This window comes from Carcharodon carcharias, chromosome 3 (genome assembly GCF_017639515.1).
Source record: "Carcharodon carcharias isolate sCarCar2 chromosome 3, sCarCar2.pri, whole genome shotgun sequence".
In the NCBI taxonomy this organism is placed as follows: Eukaryota; Metazoa; Chordata; class Chondrichthyes; order Lamniformes; family Lamnidae; genus Carcharodon; species Carcharodon carcharias.
In genome coordinates this window covers 176,222,306-176,240,080 of record NC_054469.1, presented here as the reverse complement: position 1 = coordinate 176,240,080, position 17,775 = coordinate 176,222,306, and the positions used below count along the sequence as shown (strand labels likewise).

The 17,775-nt window shown below is 40.5% G+C and overlaps 2 protein-coding genes across 11 annotated transcripts in view; one reads left to right on the top strand and one right to left on the bottom strand.

The window, feature by feature from the left end:
• The window catches only part of trnau1apb (tRNA selenocysteine 1 associated protein 1b), a 99,116-nt gene extending 83,342 nt beyond the window's left edge, over window positions 1–15,774 (bottom strand). For 5 of the 7 annotated variants that reach the window (XM_041183871.1, XM_041183870.1, XM_041183875.1 and 2 more), the window contains exons 1-2: window positions 15,496–15,774; window positions 5,404–5,501 (exon numbers count right to left, since the gene is read on the bottom strand). In XM_041183871.1, coding sequence (XP_041039805.1) covers window positions 5,404–5,501; window positions 15,496–15,564 — 167 coding nt within the window. In that variant the 5' untranslated portion in view covers window positions 15,565–15,774. Of the gene's footprint in view, window positions 1–5,403; window positions 5,502–6,599; window positions 7,061–15,495 lie in introns of those variants that run through there. The other 2 variants (XM_041183876.1, XM_041183873.1) reach the window with 2 other exon arrangements.
• pak1ip1 (PAK1 interacting protein 1) overlaps window positions 15,732–17,775 on the top strand; it is an 81,441-nt gene continuing 79,397 nt past the window's right edge. For all 4 annotated transcript variants that reach the window (XM_041183868.1, XM_041183869.1, XM_041183866.1 and 1 more), the window contains exon 1: window positions 15,732–15,962. In XM_041183868.1, the coding sequence (XP_041039802.1) occupies window positions 15,867–15,962 (96 nt within the window). In that variant the 5' untranslated portion in view covers window positions 15,732–15,866. The remainder of the gene's footprint in view (window positions 15,963–17,775) is intronic.

The following is a 17,775-nucleotide window of genomic DNA, read 5'->3' as shown; positions in this document are numbered from 1 at the left end:
GCGAACAGATTTTCCCTTCCAGCAATATGTATAAGCTGTAGATGGTTGTAATAGACTCCATCTGAAAAGCCTTGCCCTTTTGTCTTGAAATTTGTCCAAAAATGTCAAAGGATTATGGTCTGTATAAACAAGTGTTTCTGATGCATTGTTTGCAACATAAATTTCAAAATACTGCAATGCTAACACCAAACTCAGTCTCTTTTTCAATCGTTGAATATCTTCTCAATTGTACATTCAGCTTCCATGAAAAATGTTATCGGTTTTTCAATTCCAGTGTCATTTTCTTGTAACAGTACATCCCCAATGCTTATATCACTTGATCAATGGTCTATTTGAATTGCTTGGCTTAATTGGATACTGCCAAAACTGGTGTAATAGTTAATACAGTTTTCAAACTATCAAATGACGTCTGACACTCCAGTGTCTGCTGAAACTTCTTGTTCTTTTTTAATAGTTCAGTAAGTGGAGCTACCACTTGGCTAAAAGTTGGTGCAAATTTCCAGTAAACCTGCTCATGCCCAGAAATCTCAAAACTTCTAATTTTGTTATAGGCACTGGGAAATCTGCGATAGCCTTGACTCTCGCATCTCTCAGAGCCACCTTCCCATGTCCAATGGTATAACCTAGATACATAACTTGTGCTTTTGTAAATTCACTTTTAGCTAAGTTCAACACCAAATTAGCTTCTTGTAGTCGAGTAAATAATTATTCCAGATGCTGGAATTGCTCCTCCCATGTCTGACTAAAAACGATTAGATCATCAATATAAGCCATAGATCTTATGATGCTTAGATCTGCAATTACTTTGTCAGTCTTTGAAATATCACAGGTGCATTCTTCATATCAAATGGCATGACTTTAAACTGATATAGTCCATTTGGCGTCACAAAAGCCGATATCTCCTTTGCTCTCTCCGACAACAGCACCTGCCTTTATCCTTTTAGCAAGTCAATCTTTGTGATAAAATTCGATTGTCCCACTTTATCAATGCAATTTTCCGACCGTGGTATGGGCTATGAATCCACTTTTGTCACCGCATTCACCTTTAGATAGTCCACACACAGTCTTTGTGTTTCATCCGGTTTTGGTACCAGTACAATTGGCAAACTCCAATTACTGCAGCTAGACTCAATGATATCATTTTGAAGCATGAAATAAATTTCTTTTTGTATTTGTGATAACTTTGCTGGATTTAATCTATAAGGTTGTTACCTTATTGAAGATTATATCTTTATGAAGCTAAATGTGTCTTTCCCAACTTATTTCCACAAATAGGTTTATGTGACAATAGCTTTTCCAAATCACTTATACACTTGCTTGGAAGGTAACTCAATATTTCATTTAAATTTTCAAGCATCCCCTCACTATCCAGTTTGATTAGAGGAAAATCAATTTCAGAGTCCTGCACTTCTACCTCTTTCTCATCAATCACCACCACTAATACCTCTTTTTGTGCCTCCTCCCTGTCAAAGTACTTTTAAAGCATATTTACATGACACACCCTCTGCTTCTTTCTTCTATCTGGAGTATTTATTAAATCATTTACTTCACTCAATTTATTTTCAATCCTGTACACAAATGACTGTTTTCTCCTGTGCCTAAGCCTCAGGACCCACAGTACTTTTACTTCCAGAGCTTTTCTGTACCCTAACATTTCCCACAGATTTTTCCTGTAATCCCCAACACACTCACTTTGTGTGCCCCACTTTATACAATGAAAACACCTCATTTTTCGAATGTCACGTCTACCTTCAGCACCTTCCTTTTTATTCTGAGAAAAAATTTCTTGGGGACTTCCAGCCACTCCTTCTCTTCCCTGGTAGTGCCTTCCTTTCATCTTCCCACATTTTATCCTTTTCCAATTTGAATGGGTGACGAAAAAAAGGTTTAGCCCTATGAACCAACTAATAATCATCAGCTATCTCTGCTGTTTGCCCTCTACTTTGACTAAACCCTTTGTTTCTCCACGAGTTCTCACCACTGAAGGGATTGAATTTTTAAATTCTGCCAAAAGAATTACTTCCCTAAGATCTGCATAGGTTGTTTCTATTTTTAATGCCTGCATCCACCAGTCAAAATTACTTTGTTTTACTCTTTCAAACTCAATATAAGTTTGCCCAGGCTGTTTTCTCATATTCCTAATTTTCTGCCTGTATGCTTCAAAAACTAACTCATATGCACTCAAAATAGCCTTTTTCACCACATTATAATTCATCGACATTTCTTCTGATGGCGAAGCATATAGCTCAAGCACCCTACCTAACAACTTATACTGTAATAATAATGTCTAGTTTTCCTGTGGCCATTTCATCTGTTTAGCTAGCTTCTCAAATGAAATGAAGTATGCTTCAGTGTCGTTTTCCTCAAACTTTGGAAGAACTTGTACAAATTTAAACATCTCCTCACTAAGTTCTACTCTAGAGATAAATCCTTCCTCACCTACTGATATTTTTTTTAACTGCCAACATTTGCAGTTGGAATTCTCTCTCTTTTTCTCTTTCTTCCTTCTCTATCTTCACAATTTTTAATTCCTTTTTAAAAGGCATTTCTCTGTCCTTTGCTTCTAATTCAAGCTTTTTCATTTGCAACTAAAGTCTCACTACCTCCAGCTGTGACTCACTAGTGTCAGGTTTCACTTCCAAATATAGATGCTGTGCTGTACTTTCAATTATATCTGATTTCCTAGCACCCTCAGGTAACCCCAATTTTAACTTATCTGCCAATTCTGTTAACTTACTTTATGTCATTTTTCCAACCTAATCAGAGTTATCTCTCCTACTCCCAGACAAGTCTTAGCAATTGCCAAAGACATCTTGCAGTCTCACCGCTTCTAAAATATCTCACCAATTCCTGAATTCAAAGTGCCTCTCATACTCGTAACCCTAAGATTCATCAATTCCAAACCAATCCAGGAATTAGAAATATTTTTATCCCGGACAAGCCCCCAATTGTTATGACCCAGAAGTTAGTAAAGCTGAGTTATTTAAAAATCCCAGCGGGAAACTTAAAAAAAATATCATAACCTATATTTTTAAGTGATATGTTTGAGATGCAACTCTAAATTCAGGAATCATACCACCAGTTCTCAAGAGGTTTTATATTAAACTAAATGAAATATTTTATTAATTTACACAAGTTAAATATATACACATGGCTACTAATTACTACTATCATAACTTTTAACAAATTCCCAAACTAATCTCCATTAAGGCAACAGCACGCATAGACTTAACCAGACACCAGGCAAAGCATTTTCACCTTACAAATTCAAAATGAGGTTCCTTTCACTTTGGTTCCTGTGGTTCCTATGGAGACCATTGTAGGCTTACAGCTACTTTGATCTTACAGTGCCTCTGCCCTGCACACACAAAACTGCTATCCTTATACCTAGCACATCTTATTGAATGTAAATTTTCATTGTATCACTAGCCTCTTCAACTCTGCCTCTTCTAACAATAAATTCCCTTTCATAGTACCAATTTTATTAGTAATACAAGCATATTGCTTGGTCTCCGCTAGCTAGGTGCAAGATTTCACCCCACTTCATGAATGCTCTATTCAAAAAATGCAAGTGCACTCTACCCCTCTTACATCTTACAACTAGTACACATCAAAGCACCCAGAATAGCTGGCATTTATCCAATTAAGTCACGCCCAGAGACTAAAACCTCTATTTTAAAAGAAAGATATTTTCCAATAATACTATATACGTTAATAGTTTCATGACAGCTATGTTGCAGGAACATCTGTTGCATAATGAAGCATAACAATGCACTGAAGAATTATGTTGTTGGTAGAGACCCAGCTGAAGTAAGTATCTCCTGATTTATTTATAACTCCTTTTTGGAATTTAAATTTCTTTATCAGTGCAATATTCCCTAACCATAAGAACAGGGCATCATTCCAGCCTCAACCAACTGTAGGGAAATGCACAGAAACAACTCAGAATCAGTCAATGTATAACTCAAATGGTAGGTTGTTTAAATTTATGTTTTAGCAAAGCCTTCAGTTGCTGGAGATAATCAGTACACTCAGAAAAATTAACAAAAAGTAAGGTACCAGAGATTTATCATGCCTATTAGTTGCCAATATGTTAGTTATTGAAAATGCAAGGGTAGACCTTCCTGGTAACGTTGCCCTGGAACTGGACAGGAGCAGTGAACCCAATTGTGCTACTCCTGTCCAGGGCTAAGAATGTTGGTAATTCTATCCACGTTTGTTAACCTGATCCAGGACACCAAGGCCTACCTCTGGCAAGGTCTAATCTGGCAGCAGGGATATGAAGTTTAAGTAAAGCTGCAGGTTTCTAAGACGGAAAACTTCTAGCTGCTGCTGGGAATCAGGAACCTCAGATGCGTCTAGATACCAATATGCCCATGCCTTGCCGAACAGTTGGCAGGGGTCTGGAGTAATACCATAGCATCATGCTTCACCATGTGCCCTATTGTTGCAACACTCAAACAACAAATGTTACTTCAGATAAACAAAAAATGGGATATTGGAAAAGCCCCTTCCACCTCATTAACATATTGGGGGTGGGACTGCCGCCCCACCCCTTTAAACCCTGGAATTCCTGGGATAATTTAAAATCTGGTAAAACAGATTGAAACCCCTTTTTCCTGTTCTTTGCCGTGTAATGACATTACCAGGGGAGCAGAGTGGGAAAAACATCAGGAAAATCAGCTTTGAAATTTCTGTAAACTTCACAGAATAATGAATTAGCAATTGGAGCTTCTCTATGAGTATTTTGAAACTTTTATTTATCAAATATCTTAAGCAATTAATGGAGTGAATGGCTGCAATTGCATTTTGTCATAAGAAATTTGCTTCTTCAGGACTCCAGGCTGAATTCTGCAACAAAAAAAAATCATGATAGAAAATCATAAAATCATTGAAATTTGGCACATCATTTCAGCCTGGCTGAATAAAAAGTCATTCAGCCTTATCCCATTTTCCAACTTTTGGTCCATAGCCTTGTAGTTTGCAGCACTTCAAATGGATATCCAAATGCTTTTAAAATGTTTTTGTGGGTTTCTGCTTCTACCACCCTTTCAAACAGTAAGTTTCAGAGTCCCACCATCCTCTAAGTGAAAAAAATTCACCTTGAACTTTCTAAACCTCCTACCTCTTAAGCAAAAATCTATACCCCCTGGTTATGGGCCCCTCAACCAAGGGGCCTTCTTCTCCACTCTATCCAGGCCCTCATAAGTTTATCCACTTCAAGTAAGTCTGCCCTCAGTCTCCTCTGAACCAAAGAAACCAACCCTAACCTATCTAATCTTACCTCGTAACTAAAATTCTTCAATCCATTTTGTATTTTAATAAGTGAAGGCATCAAGACAATGATAATGCTGGATTTTAGACCTCCAATACATTAAACTCAATTTTATAGCTTTTTCTTACCCAGTCATTCTGTTGCTAATGATTTTCACATTAACGGTTGGCTCACCCATAGCAGAAAAGGCTTGCTTGATAAAACTCTCATCCATATACTGTTCCAACTAAAAAGGAGAAAAGAAAAATGATAAAATTGTTTCTAATATCCACAAGTAGCAACAACTGTTGTTTAAAGTTATGTTTTAAAAACAAAATTACACCAAGTTCCAAAAATCAATGTATGGCATAATGACTGAATGAAAGAATTCAGTAATGACTGAATGAAAGAAAAGTTTCTTTAAAAGATATCTGGACAAATTTTAATGCATGACAACCTAAACCTTCTACGTACAAGAGGAAACTCAGGTTTGTGGAAACGACTTAAATCAGTGAGAAACTGCACGGATTGGTACAACAAAACATACATTCGTACAGAACCCTGCACATAAGGGGAAGCACTTAGATCATTTTACAAGGGACAGCCAGATGTCAAGCAAATTGTAAGGAGAGATCCAACATAAAGAAATACATTTTGAATGAAGATAGAGATAGACAGCCACATTGATTATGCAGAGATACAAACAACTGGGACATATGTAAAGTAATGTTGAGGTAAGGTTGAGAACAAAATGACAAATGACATGCAGTCAGGCAGATTTGTTCAGACTATGTGTTATCAAAGCATTGGAGCAAAATGAACATTCAAATAAGGAAATTTAAATTCAATCTGCTAGTGATTAGCAAGCCAATGGAGTGATAATGGGAACGTGTGCTTCGTTTGAGAGATGACTAAACAATCAAGTCAAGAAGGTAACTAGGATAGAACCTTGGGACAATGCACAGGTGATTGTCTAGATATAGAAGTAGCCCTTCAAGATGTAAAATGGCAACATTGAAAAAGATACAAAAGAAATCTGGACCAAATGTAAACTTTGGTGGACTGGAAGAGAGACAAGATGATCTTACTGAGACAAACCGGAGGGACTAATAAAGTAAATACTCAAATGGGGAGCACCCATTCACGGATCTTTGGGAGCACAGACAAGTTAGAGATAAGAAGACTGTTGAAGACTAGAGGGTTGGCCTTATTTTTTAAGAGAACACAGTTTTGAGAACTGTACCACAGGAAGAGAAGAAGATGAAAACAGTGGTGAGCATAACAATACATTAATTAGGACTGTGGAAAACTAACATTAATGGAAAAAAATCCTTATATTTAGCACCTTCCATGAGTTCAGGAGGTCCCATGCATCTCACAACCAGAAAATATTTTGAAGTTGCAATATAGGAAAATGTGCATCAAGATCCTAAAAGCATCATCTGTTTTGGTGGTGTGGTTTGTTGGATAAAGGTTCATCAGAACACTAAGAACTTCCTGATCTTTGAATAGTGCCACTGAATACTTCATGCCTATCCAAGAAGGCAGGTGCAGCCTTGGAGTCAAGTTTCATCTGAAGAAATGGCACTTCTGACGGGCCAAACCTCCCCACAGATTGTAGCTTCATAGAATGAAGGAAATTTTCAGCCCTTTGTGTCCATGTCAGTCAGATTCCAGTTTCCAAGCTCTTGATCCATGACCTTGCAGGTTTCAGCATTTCGCATGCATACCAAGTACTGTGATTTAAATCTACATATAGGTTGGATGAATCAGACTGGCGAAGGTAACTTAGAAGATGAGTTCATAGAGTGTTTTCAGGACAATTTCAGAGTAGCACATTCTAGAGCCAACCAGAGAGCAGGCTATTATAGACCTGGTAATGCACAATGAGATATGATTAATTAATAGCCTCATAGTAAAGCAGCCACTCGGTAGCAGTGATTATAACATGATTGAATTTCACATTCAGTTTGAGATCGAGAAAAGTGGGTCTAAGACTGGTGTTTTAAATTTAAATAAAGGCAATTACAAGGGTATGGAGACACAGCTGTCTAAAGTGAACTTGGAAATTAGATTCAGGAGTAGGTTAGTAAAGATGCAGTGGCAGACATTTCACGGAATCACACAGTGCAGAAGAGGCCCTTCGACCCATCGAGTCTGCACCAACATGGGAGAAACACCTGACCTACCTACCTAATCCCATTTACCAGCACTTGGCCCATAGCCTTGAATGTTATGATGTGCCAAATGCTCATCCAGGTACTTTTTACAGGATGTGAGGCAACCTGCCTCCACCACCCTCCCAGGCAGTGCATTCCAGACCTCTAGGTAAAAAAGATTTTCCTCACATCCCCCCTAAACCTCCTGCCCCTCACCTTGAACTTATGCCCCCTTTTGACTGACCCTTCAACTAAGGGGAACAGCTGCTCCCTATCCACCCTGTCCATGCCCCTCATAATCTTGTACACCTCATTTAAGGAGACATTTCATAAAAATCAGCAAAGATATATTCCAGTAAGAAAGAAAGAAAGACTCCAGGAGAAGGATGCACCATCCACTGCTAACTAACTAACCATTGCATCAAATTGAAAGAAAAATGTACAATTCTGCAAAAATCAGTAGAAGGTCAGAAGACTGGACAGAATTTAAAAACAAGCAAAGAATGACTAAAAAAATGAGGGAGAAATTAGAGTATGAGAGAAAGCTAGCTAGAAATATAAAAACAGTAAGAATTTCTACAACTATTTGAAAAGGAAAAGAGTAACTAAAGAGAGTGTTGGTCATCTAGAAAGAGAGGCTGGGGAATTAATAATGGAAAATAAGGAAATAGTGGAAGTGCTGAACAGATATTTTGTGTCTGCCTTCATTGTAGAAGACACAAATAACGTCCCAGAAACACTTATAAATCAAGAGGTAAAACAATGACAATCACGAGGGAAAGGGAACTAAAGGCTGACAAGTCCCCAGGACCTGATGGATTTCATCCTAGGGTCTTAAAAGAAGTGGCTGCTGAAATAGTAGGTGCATTGGTTTTTATTTTCCAAAATTCCCTCGAGTCTGGGAAGGTCCCGTCGGATTGGAAAATAGCGAATTTAACTCTTCCTTCCAAGGAAGGAGAGAGATAGAAAACAGGAAATTACAGACCAGTTAGCCTAACATCTGAGAGAGGGAAAGTGCTAGAATCTATTATCAAGGAGGTTGTGGCAGGGCACTAGGAAAACCTTAATGCAATCAGGCAGAGTCAACATGGTTTTGTGAAAGGAAAATCATGTTTGCCTAATTTATTAGAGTTCTTTGAGGAAGGAGCAAGCAACATGATTAAAGTCGAACCTCTAGATGTGGTGTATTTAGATTTCCAAAAAACATTTTATAAGAAATCACATCAAAGGTTAATACACAAAATAAAAGTTCATGGTGTAGGCAGTAACATATTCGTATGGATAGAGGTTGGTTAGCTAACAGGAAGCAGAGAGTAGAGATAATTTTCAGTTGGCAAGCTGTTAGTAGTGGAGTGCCACAGGTCTCAACTATTTACAATCTATGTCAATGACTTGTATGAAGGGACCAAATACATGGTTGTCCAATTTGCTGATGACACAAAGATAGATAGTAAGTTGTGAAGACAACATAAGGAGTCTGTAAAGGGACATGGATAGGTTAAGTGCGTGGGCAAAAATTTGCCAGATGGAGTAGAATATGGGAAAATGTGAACTTGTCTACTTTGGCAAGAAGAATAAAAAAGCAGTATATTTTTTAAATGGAGAGTGATTGCAGAACTCTGAGGTACAGAGGGATCTAGGTGTCCTGATACATGAAACCCAAAAGTTCAGTATGCAGGTACAGCAAGTGATCAGAAAGACAAATGGAATGTTGCTGCTTATTGTAAGGAGAAGGGAATATAAAAGTAGGGAAGTTTCTTTACAGAGTTGCTGAGACCACATCTGGAGCACTGTATACAGTTTTGGTCTCCTTACTTAAAAAAGGATATAACTGCATTAGATGCAGCTCAGAGAAGATTCACTCGACTAATTCCTGGGATGAAAGAGTTATCTTCTGAGAAAGAGTTTAAAAGAATGAGAGGCGATCTTACTGAAACATAAGATTCTGAAGGGACTTGAAGGGTGGATGTGGAAAGGATGTTTCCTCTTATGGGTGAGACTACAACTAGGGAAACAGTTTAAAATAAGGGGTCCCCCGTTTAAGACAGAGATGAAGAGAATTTTTTTCTCTCAAGGGGTCTTTAGTCTGTGGAATCCTTTTCCCCAGTGAGCAGTGCTGGCAGAATCTTTGAATATTTTTAAGGCTGAGTTAGATAAATTCTTGACTGACAAGGCTGTAGACAGGAAAGTAAAGTTGAGGCCACAATCAGGTCAGCCATGATCTTATCAAGTGGCGGAACAGGTTCAAGGGGTCAAATGGCTTACTCTTCCTAATTTGTATTAATGTTCATATGAATCTATATATGAAATGAAACGTCCAAAGATGCTTCATGGGAGCATAATAAAACAAAATATGATGCTAGAGCACATAAAAAGATATTAGGTCAGGTGACCAAAAGCTTGATCAAAAAGGTAGGTTTTAAAGAATGTTTTAAAGGAGGAAATCAAGGTGGATAGATGTAGGGAGGAAAATCAGAACCTGGGGCCCAGGCAATTGAAGGCACGACCAACTATATTGGAACCATTAAAATCAGGGATGGGCAAAGATCCAAAATTGGTGGAGCGCAGATATCTCAGAGGGTGTTGGGACTGGAGGAGGTTCCAGAGACATGGAGAAGCAAGGCCATGGAAGGATTTGAAAATAAGGATCAGAATTTTAAAATCAAGATGTTGATTGACCAATGTAGTTCAGAAAGCACAGGGGTGTTAAGGGAAGGCGACTTGATATGAGTTAAGACACAGGCAGCAGAGTTTTAGATAACTTCAAGTTTACAGAGGGTAGATGTGGGAGACCAGCCAGGAGAGGGTTGGAATAGTCCAGCCTGGAGGTAACAAGAGCACGAATGAGAGTTTTAGCAGCAGATCAGCTGAGACAGGGGCAAAGTCAAGAGATGTTATGGAAGTGGAAATAGGAGGCCTTAGCGAAGGCACAAATATGTGGCCAGTAGCTTATCTCAGGTCAAATGCATTACCAAGTTTGTAAATAGACTGGTGTTAATATCAGACTATTGCCAGGGAGAGGATGAAGTAGCTACCTAGAGAACAAGAGTTAGAGTGGGGACCAAAAACATTGGCTTCAGTCTTATCAATATTTAATTGCAAGAATTTTTGCTCATCCAGTACTGTCCTAATTTCCTAATAATTCAATAGCAGAGGGGTCAAGAGACCTGGTGGTGAGGTACAGTTCAGTGTCATCAGCGTACATGCGAAAGCTTTTGGATGGTGTCATGCAGGGTCAGTACTTAGATGAGAAATAGGAGGCTGCTAAAAATAGACATCATCAAACTTGCTCCACTCACCAACTTGCCTTTTTAAAAATTCTTTCACCGGATGTGGGCTTCGCTGGCAAGGCAAACATTTGTTGTCCATCCCTAATTGCCCCTGAACTGAGCAACCTGCTAGACCACTTCAGAGGGCAGTTAAAGAGTCAACCAGATTGCTGTGGGTGTGGAGTCACATGTAGGCCAGACCAGGCAAGAATGGCAGATTTCCTTCCTTAAAGGACATTTGTGAACCAGATGGGTTTACACAACAATCGATGAGAGTTTCTGAGACTAACTTTATATTCCAGATTTTATTAACTGAATTTAAATTCCACAAGCTGCTGTCGTGGGCTTTGAACCCATGTTTCCACAGCATTAGTGTGGGCCTCTTGATTACTAGTTCAGTGACTTTACCACTACACCATCATCTCCCTCCTCAAAAAAATTCAATCGTTAGTCAGACACAACCTCTCTTAACAAATCCATGCTGATTGTCCCTGATTAATTTGTGCTTTTCTACAAATGATTAATACTCATTAATTAATACATTCTTTCCAATTTCTCGCTTGCTTCTCTTAACAGGCTTGGATATATTTCAGATAAAATCAAAATACTGCAGATGCTGGAAATCTGAAACAAAAACAGAAAATGCTGGAAAAATTCAGCAGGTCTAACAGCATCTGTGGAGAGAGAGACAGAGTTAATGTTTCTAGTCTGTATGACTCTTCTTAAGAAGTTTAGAAGCTCTGAAGAAGAGTCATACAGACTTGAAACGTTAACTGTCTTTCTCTCCACAGATGCTGTTATTTAGACCTGCTGAGTTTTGCCAGCATTTTTTGTTTTTGTTGTGGGATATATTTCATCTTGGCCTGGTGATTTATCTGCTTTTAAAGGTACTAAACCCCTTAATATTTCCCCTCTCTCTTTAGTGTCAGCTATGGCTCAATTGGTAGAACACTTGCCACTGAATCACAAGGATCTGCATTCAAGACCCATTCCAGGGCTTGAGAGCGTGAAAATCAAAGCTGATACATCAGTGCAGTACTGAGGGAGCATTGCACTGATGGAGGTGCCATCTCTCAGATGAGACCTTAAACAGAGGACCCCATGAGCTTGCTCAGGTGGATGTAAAAGATCTCATGGCACTATTTCCAAGCAATGGAGCAGGGAAGTTATCTCCAGTGTCCTGACCCATATTTATCACTCAATCAACATCACAAAAAAGAGATTATCTAGTCGTTATCACATTGATGTTCATGGGAGCTTGCTGAGTGCAAGTTAACTGCTACATTTCCTATATTGCAACAGTAGTTACACTTCAAAAAGTACTTCATTGGCTGCATTGAGCCATCCGGTGGTTGTAAAATGCATAATATAAATGCACGTCTTTCTTTCTTTTCTCTCACCATGGTTATCCCATCCTTTCATACACATTCTTAACTACAATGTATGCGTGTTCTCTTTAGTGAAGACAGATGCAAAGTATTCATTAAGAACTATGCCCATGTCTTGACTTTTATGAAAATATTTTTTCATATCTTCTCTTTGCTTTCCTGATTTTCTTTTTAATTTCACCTCTGCGCTTTCTATATTCCCCTAGACTTTCTAGTTTATTGGGCTCTCACTACCTAACATAAGCTTTCCTTTTTTGTCATATCCTACTCTGTGCTCCTTGACACCCAGGGGACTCTAGATTTGAGTCCCATCCCTCATCTCTTTCTTGAAGGCCTCCCATTGCTCTGACATTGATTTACCTTCAAATACCTGATTCCAGATCACTTTTGCCAAATCACATCTCAGCTTTTTAAAATTGGCTTTTTCCCATTGAGAACTTTTAGTGCAGGTTTATCTTTGTCCTTTTCCATAACTCTGAATCTCACTGAATTATGATTACTACCACCAAAATGTTCTCCCACTGATACTCTTTCCACCTGCCCAGCTTCTTACCCTAAAAATAAGTCGAGGATCGGCCCTTCTCTTGTTGGGCTTGCTATGTACTGCCTAAAAAAAAAAAATTCTTGAATGCATTTTACAAGAATGGTTCCAGGCATGAGAAACTTCAGCTAGGAGGATAGATTGGAGAGGTTGGGACTGTTCTCCTTGGAGAGAAGAAGACTAGAGGAGATTTGATAGAGATGAGGGAGCTGACAGATTAGATAGGGAGAAGCTGTTCCTGCTCATAAAAGGATCAAGAACGAGGGGGCACAGATTGAAAGTAATTTGCAAAAGAAGCAAATGTGATGCGAGAAAAAACCTTTCCACGCAATGAGTTGTTCGGGTCTGGCATGCAGTCTTGGCAGTATGGTGGAGGCAGGTTCAATCAAGGCATTCAAGAGGGTGTTATAGATGATTGTTTGAATAGAAACAATGTGCAAGGGTATGGAGAAAAGGCAAGGCAATGGCACTAGGTCATAATGCTCATTTGGAGAGCCGGTGCAGACACGATGGGCTGAATGGTCTCCTTTCTTGCTTTTAAAATTCTGTGATTCTGAAGAATTCTGCACCCACTATACCTCTTGCACTGATTCTATCCCGTTAATATTAAGGTAGTTGAAATCCCCAGTAATACTGCCCCATTGTATTTGCCTACACATTTGCTTTTCTATCTCCCTTTGACTGTCTGGGGGCCTATAGGGCACATCAGTAGCTTTTAGTTCTTTGGTTTAACTCATGTGGCAACGTTTGACGATTCTTCCAGCATCTCTCCTCACAGTTATGACTGTTTCTACTCCCCCTCCTTTTTTATCCCCCTTCTATCACGCCGAAAATCTTGTATTGCGTGCAGTTTGGTCTCCCTATCTAAGAAAGGATATACTTGCCATATGTGCAGCGAAGGTTCACTAGGCTGATACCAGGACTGTCGTATGAGGAGAGATTGATTCAACTGGGCCTGTATTCACTAGAGTTTAGAAGCATGAGAGGGGATCTGATTGAAACTTATAAAATTCTAACAGGGCTGGACAGACTAGATACAGTGAGGATGTTTCCCCTGGTTGGGGAGTAGAGAACCAGGGGCCACAGTCTCAGGATACGGGGCAGGCCACTTAGGACAGCGATGAGGAAAACTTTTTCAGAGGGTGGTCAACCTGTGGAATTCTTTACCACAGAAGGCTGTGGAGGCCGGGTCACTGAGTATATTCAAGAAAGAAATTGAAAATTTTTTGTATATTAGGGACATCAAGGAGTATGGAGAGAAAGTAGGAATAAGGCATTGAGATCGAGGAACAGCCATGATCATATTGAACGGCAGAGCAGGCTCGAAGGGCCGAATGACCTACTCCTACTCCTAGTTTCTTTTTTCTGTGTAAACCAGGAATATTGACCTGACATTTCAGTTCTTCTCTAAGACATGTTTAGTCACACTTTTGATATCATATTTTCAAGTGTCTGTCTGTGGCCTCATCTCATCTGCCTTATCCACTAGACTCTTTGCTTTGATATATAAATCATTAAGCAGGATCAAACTCCTTTGCTGCCTATTTTCTAGCCTTTGTTTCGTCAGCCTTGCACTTCCAGTTTTGCTCCTCTTCCTTCTGAATCAATGCTAACGTTCTCAATCCCCTGCCAAGCTAGTTTAGCTAGTACTGATCTGAACATGAGCTCTGACTGTTCATCCAACCCCTCAGAAAGTTGTGAATTCTTGTGATATTCTTGACCTTGGCAACAGGAAGGCAGCAGGACCTCACCAGTATTCAGAATACTAATTCAAAAGCAAGATGCACTCAGGGAGCTCATGCATATTCTTCTGCACAAGATCTAGAAACTCCAGTTTAAGACCTCACCAAAAGACAACATTTCCAACAGTATCTGCTGTACCACATTTGGCCTCAGACCTCTGAGTCAGAAAGTTGTGGGCACAGGTTGCAATCTGAGATTTGAGTATAGAAATCTAGGGTGACACTGCATCGCAGTACTGAGAAAGTGTTGCACCATCAGATGAGATGTTAAAATGAGGCCACCCAAGTGGGTGTAAAAGATCAGGGGAGGTATCCACACTGTCTTGATCCCTCAATCAACCCTACCAAATAAACAGAATATCTGGTCATTATCACGTTGCTGTTTGTGGGAGTTTATGTGTGCAAATGTGTTGCTTCATTTCCTACAATAGGTCTTGTGGTGCAGTGGTAATGTCCCTATCTCTGAGTCAGAAGCTCTGGGTTCAAGCCCACTTCAGGACTTGATGCCACAGAAGGTGTGTTCATAATGTGGTCAAATAGGTTGATCATCGGTCTGTAAATCCTTCAAATATGCCTAATGGCAGACAATAAGAGTGGGAAAGTTTCCTGGTCCACCATACTGCAGAAGGCAACTGCAAGCCACTGCAGTATTTTGCCAAGCATAATCACGAACCAATCCATGGTCGTAAATGCAGTCTTGGGGCATGGAACCTGAAGGAGGAGGAGGGTTTCCAACCTTAGAATAGTGATGAGTCCGACACTACAACAGTACTTCACTGGATATGAAAGCCCTTTGGATATCATAAGGTCGTGAAAGGCGCTTTGAAAATGCAAGATTCCCCCCCCCCCCCCCCCCCAATCGTGCAATGCTCCAAGGAACATGGCATTCAAGTGTCAACTTGATTATGGTGGGAAACGCACACGTGTAGCAAGTGCAATTTGGAGACTACATTCTTCTGACAGAGGCGGGAGGACTGCCACTGGACCAAGGGACAGAGAAGCTTGGGCCTTATTGCCAGTACTGCTCCTGCTCAACTTACACTCGACTCCTTGTACTGTGACATAAGCCTCACACTTCACCCTCGTTGCATTTTGTTTTCCGCCCGCCACATCTGCCGATTAAAGTAAGAAAAGACACTCACGTCGCCCATCCACAGGGTGGCCATGCCCCTGTCAGTCTGTCCCAAAGCGTCCCGAATCCGGCCGCACATCCGATCAAAAGAATCGTCCGCGTTCCCTCCGAGGAGGAATCGTTATTCCGTCCGCTGAGATCGCCGGAGCGCAGTGTGACTCTTCCGCGCTCTTAGACCGCCCGGATCAGAGGTAACTCCATTATCACCCTCTGTACCTGACATTGGCAGCAGACAGAGCAGTTGCCCAACCTATAAATGTCAAATAAACTTTCAGCTGGATCAGTAACTGGGATTGGGCAGCCACTGACGTCATTTTCCCGCACCGACGAAACTCTGTGGGACCTCGGGTCCTTTGTCACTGGTTGCGGGAGCAGCGAGAAATGGAGCGTGAGGCGGGGATGGGCTGTGAAGTGGTATTGATCGGTGGTTCCTACGAGCAGATTGTTTTCGGTTATCGGATAAAGAGGCCAGGACAGGTAAGGCTGCTCCCGTCGTTCATGAGGAAGTGGACTCGATAAATATCTAGATTGGCTCAGAACAACGTTAACCTGAGGCCCGTCATATGGTTCTAGCTGAGAGGCCATCTGTTGTGCGGCTCCAATTCTGAAACGGACCCTCTTGGTGTTGTCCGAGAGGGAGCGAACCCTCGGTCTGTGTAGAAAGATAGATTAATTCTGTAGCCCGTCCTTCGTTGTCTTTCTGTGTTTCTGGTGTTTTATTGATTCTAAAATAGTCTCTCTTCAAAGGTATTGACAATCAAATAATTTTGGGACCATTGAAGTGCTTAATGTCTCCTGAATGGCAATGCAATGTTAACGAATGGACCATTGCTTTGGAAACCTGGCCTGTAGGCCAGAATTTGCGGTTAGCGGTGGAGCCCTCATACTGGCTTTTACATTGCAAGTTCCTTTCAACCAAAAAGCACATTAGCATCTGAGACCTGTGTGAACAAGCAACTATCTCCCGTACCAATCAGTTTGAAAGAGCGGTAATGAGCAGTGCAGTCTGAACCAAGAAGTATTAGTTGGAATAAAAAACCAGATGCTCAGCAAGTCTGGCAGCACTCTGGAGACAGAGAAACAGAGTTAACGTTTCAGGTCGGTGATTGTAATCTTGAGTTCAATTTCAAATTAGATACAAAAGAAAGAAAGATTGGATTAAAATAAAAAAGACAAAAAATAATCTCATCTCTCTCAATCCAACATCTTTTTTTAAGCTTTTTGTCTCCTTTATCTCTCTCTCAATCGAGCAATTTTTAAAAAATCTCTAATAAATAAAATTGAAGGAATGGGACTCTGTTACAAAAACAAAAAATGCTGGAAAAACTCAGCAGGTCTGACAGCATCTGCGGCGATAAAGACAGAGTTAATGTTTCGAGTCTGTATGACTCTTCTTGAGAAGTTAAAAATATGGTGAAATATATACTGTTTAAGGAGGAGGGAGGTGGTGACAGGTAAAGCTGGATACAAGGCCAGTGATGGGTGGAGGCAAAGGAGAGATTGCAAAAGATGTCATAAACAAAAGGTCAAAGGGGTGTTGATGGTGGTGATACTGGCTAAAGGAGGTGCCAATGGTGACATTAAGAGTAGAAAGCAGAATGAGCAAATGACAGATGGCCTGGGTGGGGGGAGGGGATGGTGTGGGGAAAAAAGATAGAAATGGGCTAAAAGGTGGGGATAAAATAATAAATAAAAATTGAAATAAATTTTAATAACAATAAATATATATAACAGGGGAGAGGATGGAGGAGAGAGTTCATAGTCTGAAGGTCTTCAACTTGGTGTTAAGTCCAGAAGGCTGGAAGGTGCCTAATCGGAAGATGAGATGCTGTTCCTCCAGTTTGTGTTGAGCTTCACTGGAACATTGCAGCAGGCCAAGGACAGACATGTGGGCATGAGAGCAGGGTGGTGTGTTGAAATGGCAAGCAACAGAAAGGTCTGGGTCATGCTTGCGGACAGACCGAAGGTGTTCTGCAAAACAGTCACCCAGTCTGCATTTGGTCTCTCCAATGTAGAGGAGACTGCATTGGGAGCAGCGACTGCAGTAGACTAAATTGAAAGAAGTGCAAGTGAAATGCTGCTTCACTTGAAAGGAGTGTTTGGGCCCTTGGGGAAGTAAAGGGGCAAGTGTAGCACCTTCTGTAATTGCATGGGAAGGTGCCGTGGGAGGAGGTTGAGGTGTTGGGGGTGATGGAGGAGTGGACCAGGGTGTCCACATTCCCCATAAAGAGACAGGCATAACTGGGGCCCATGCGGGTACCCATAGCCACACCTTTTATTTGGAGGAAGT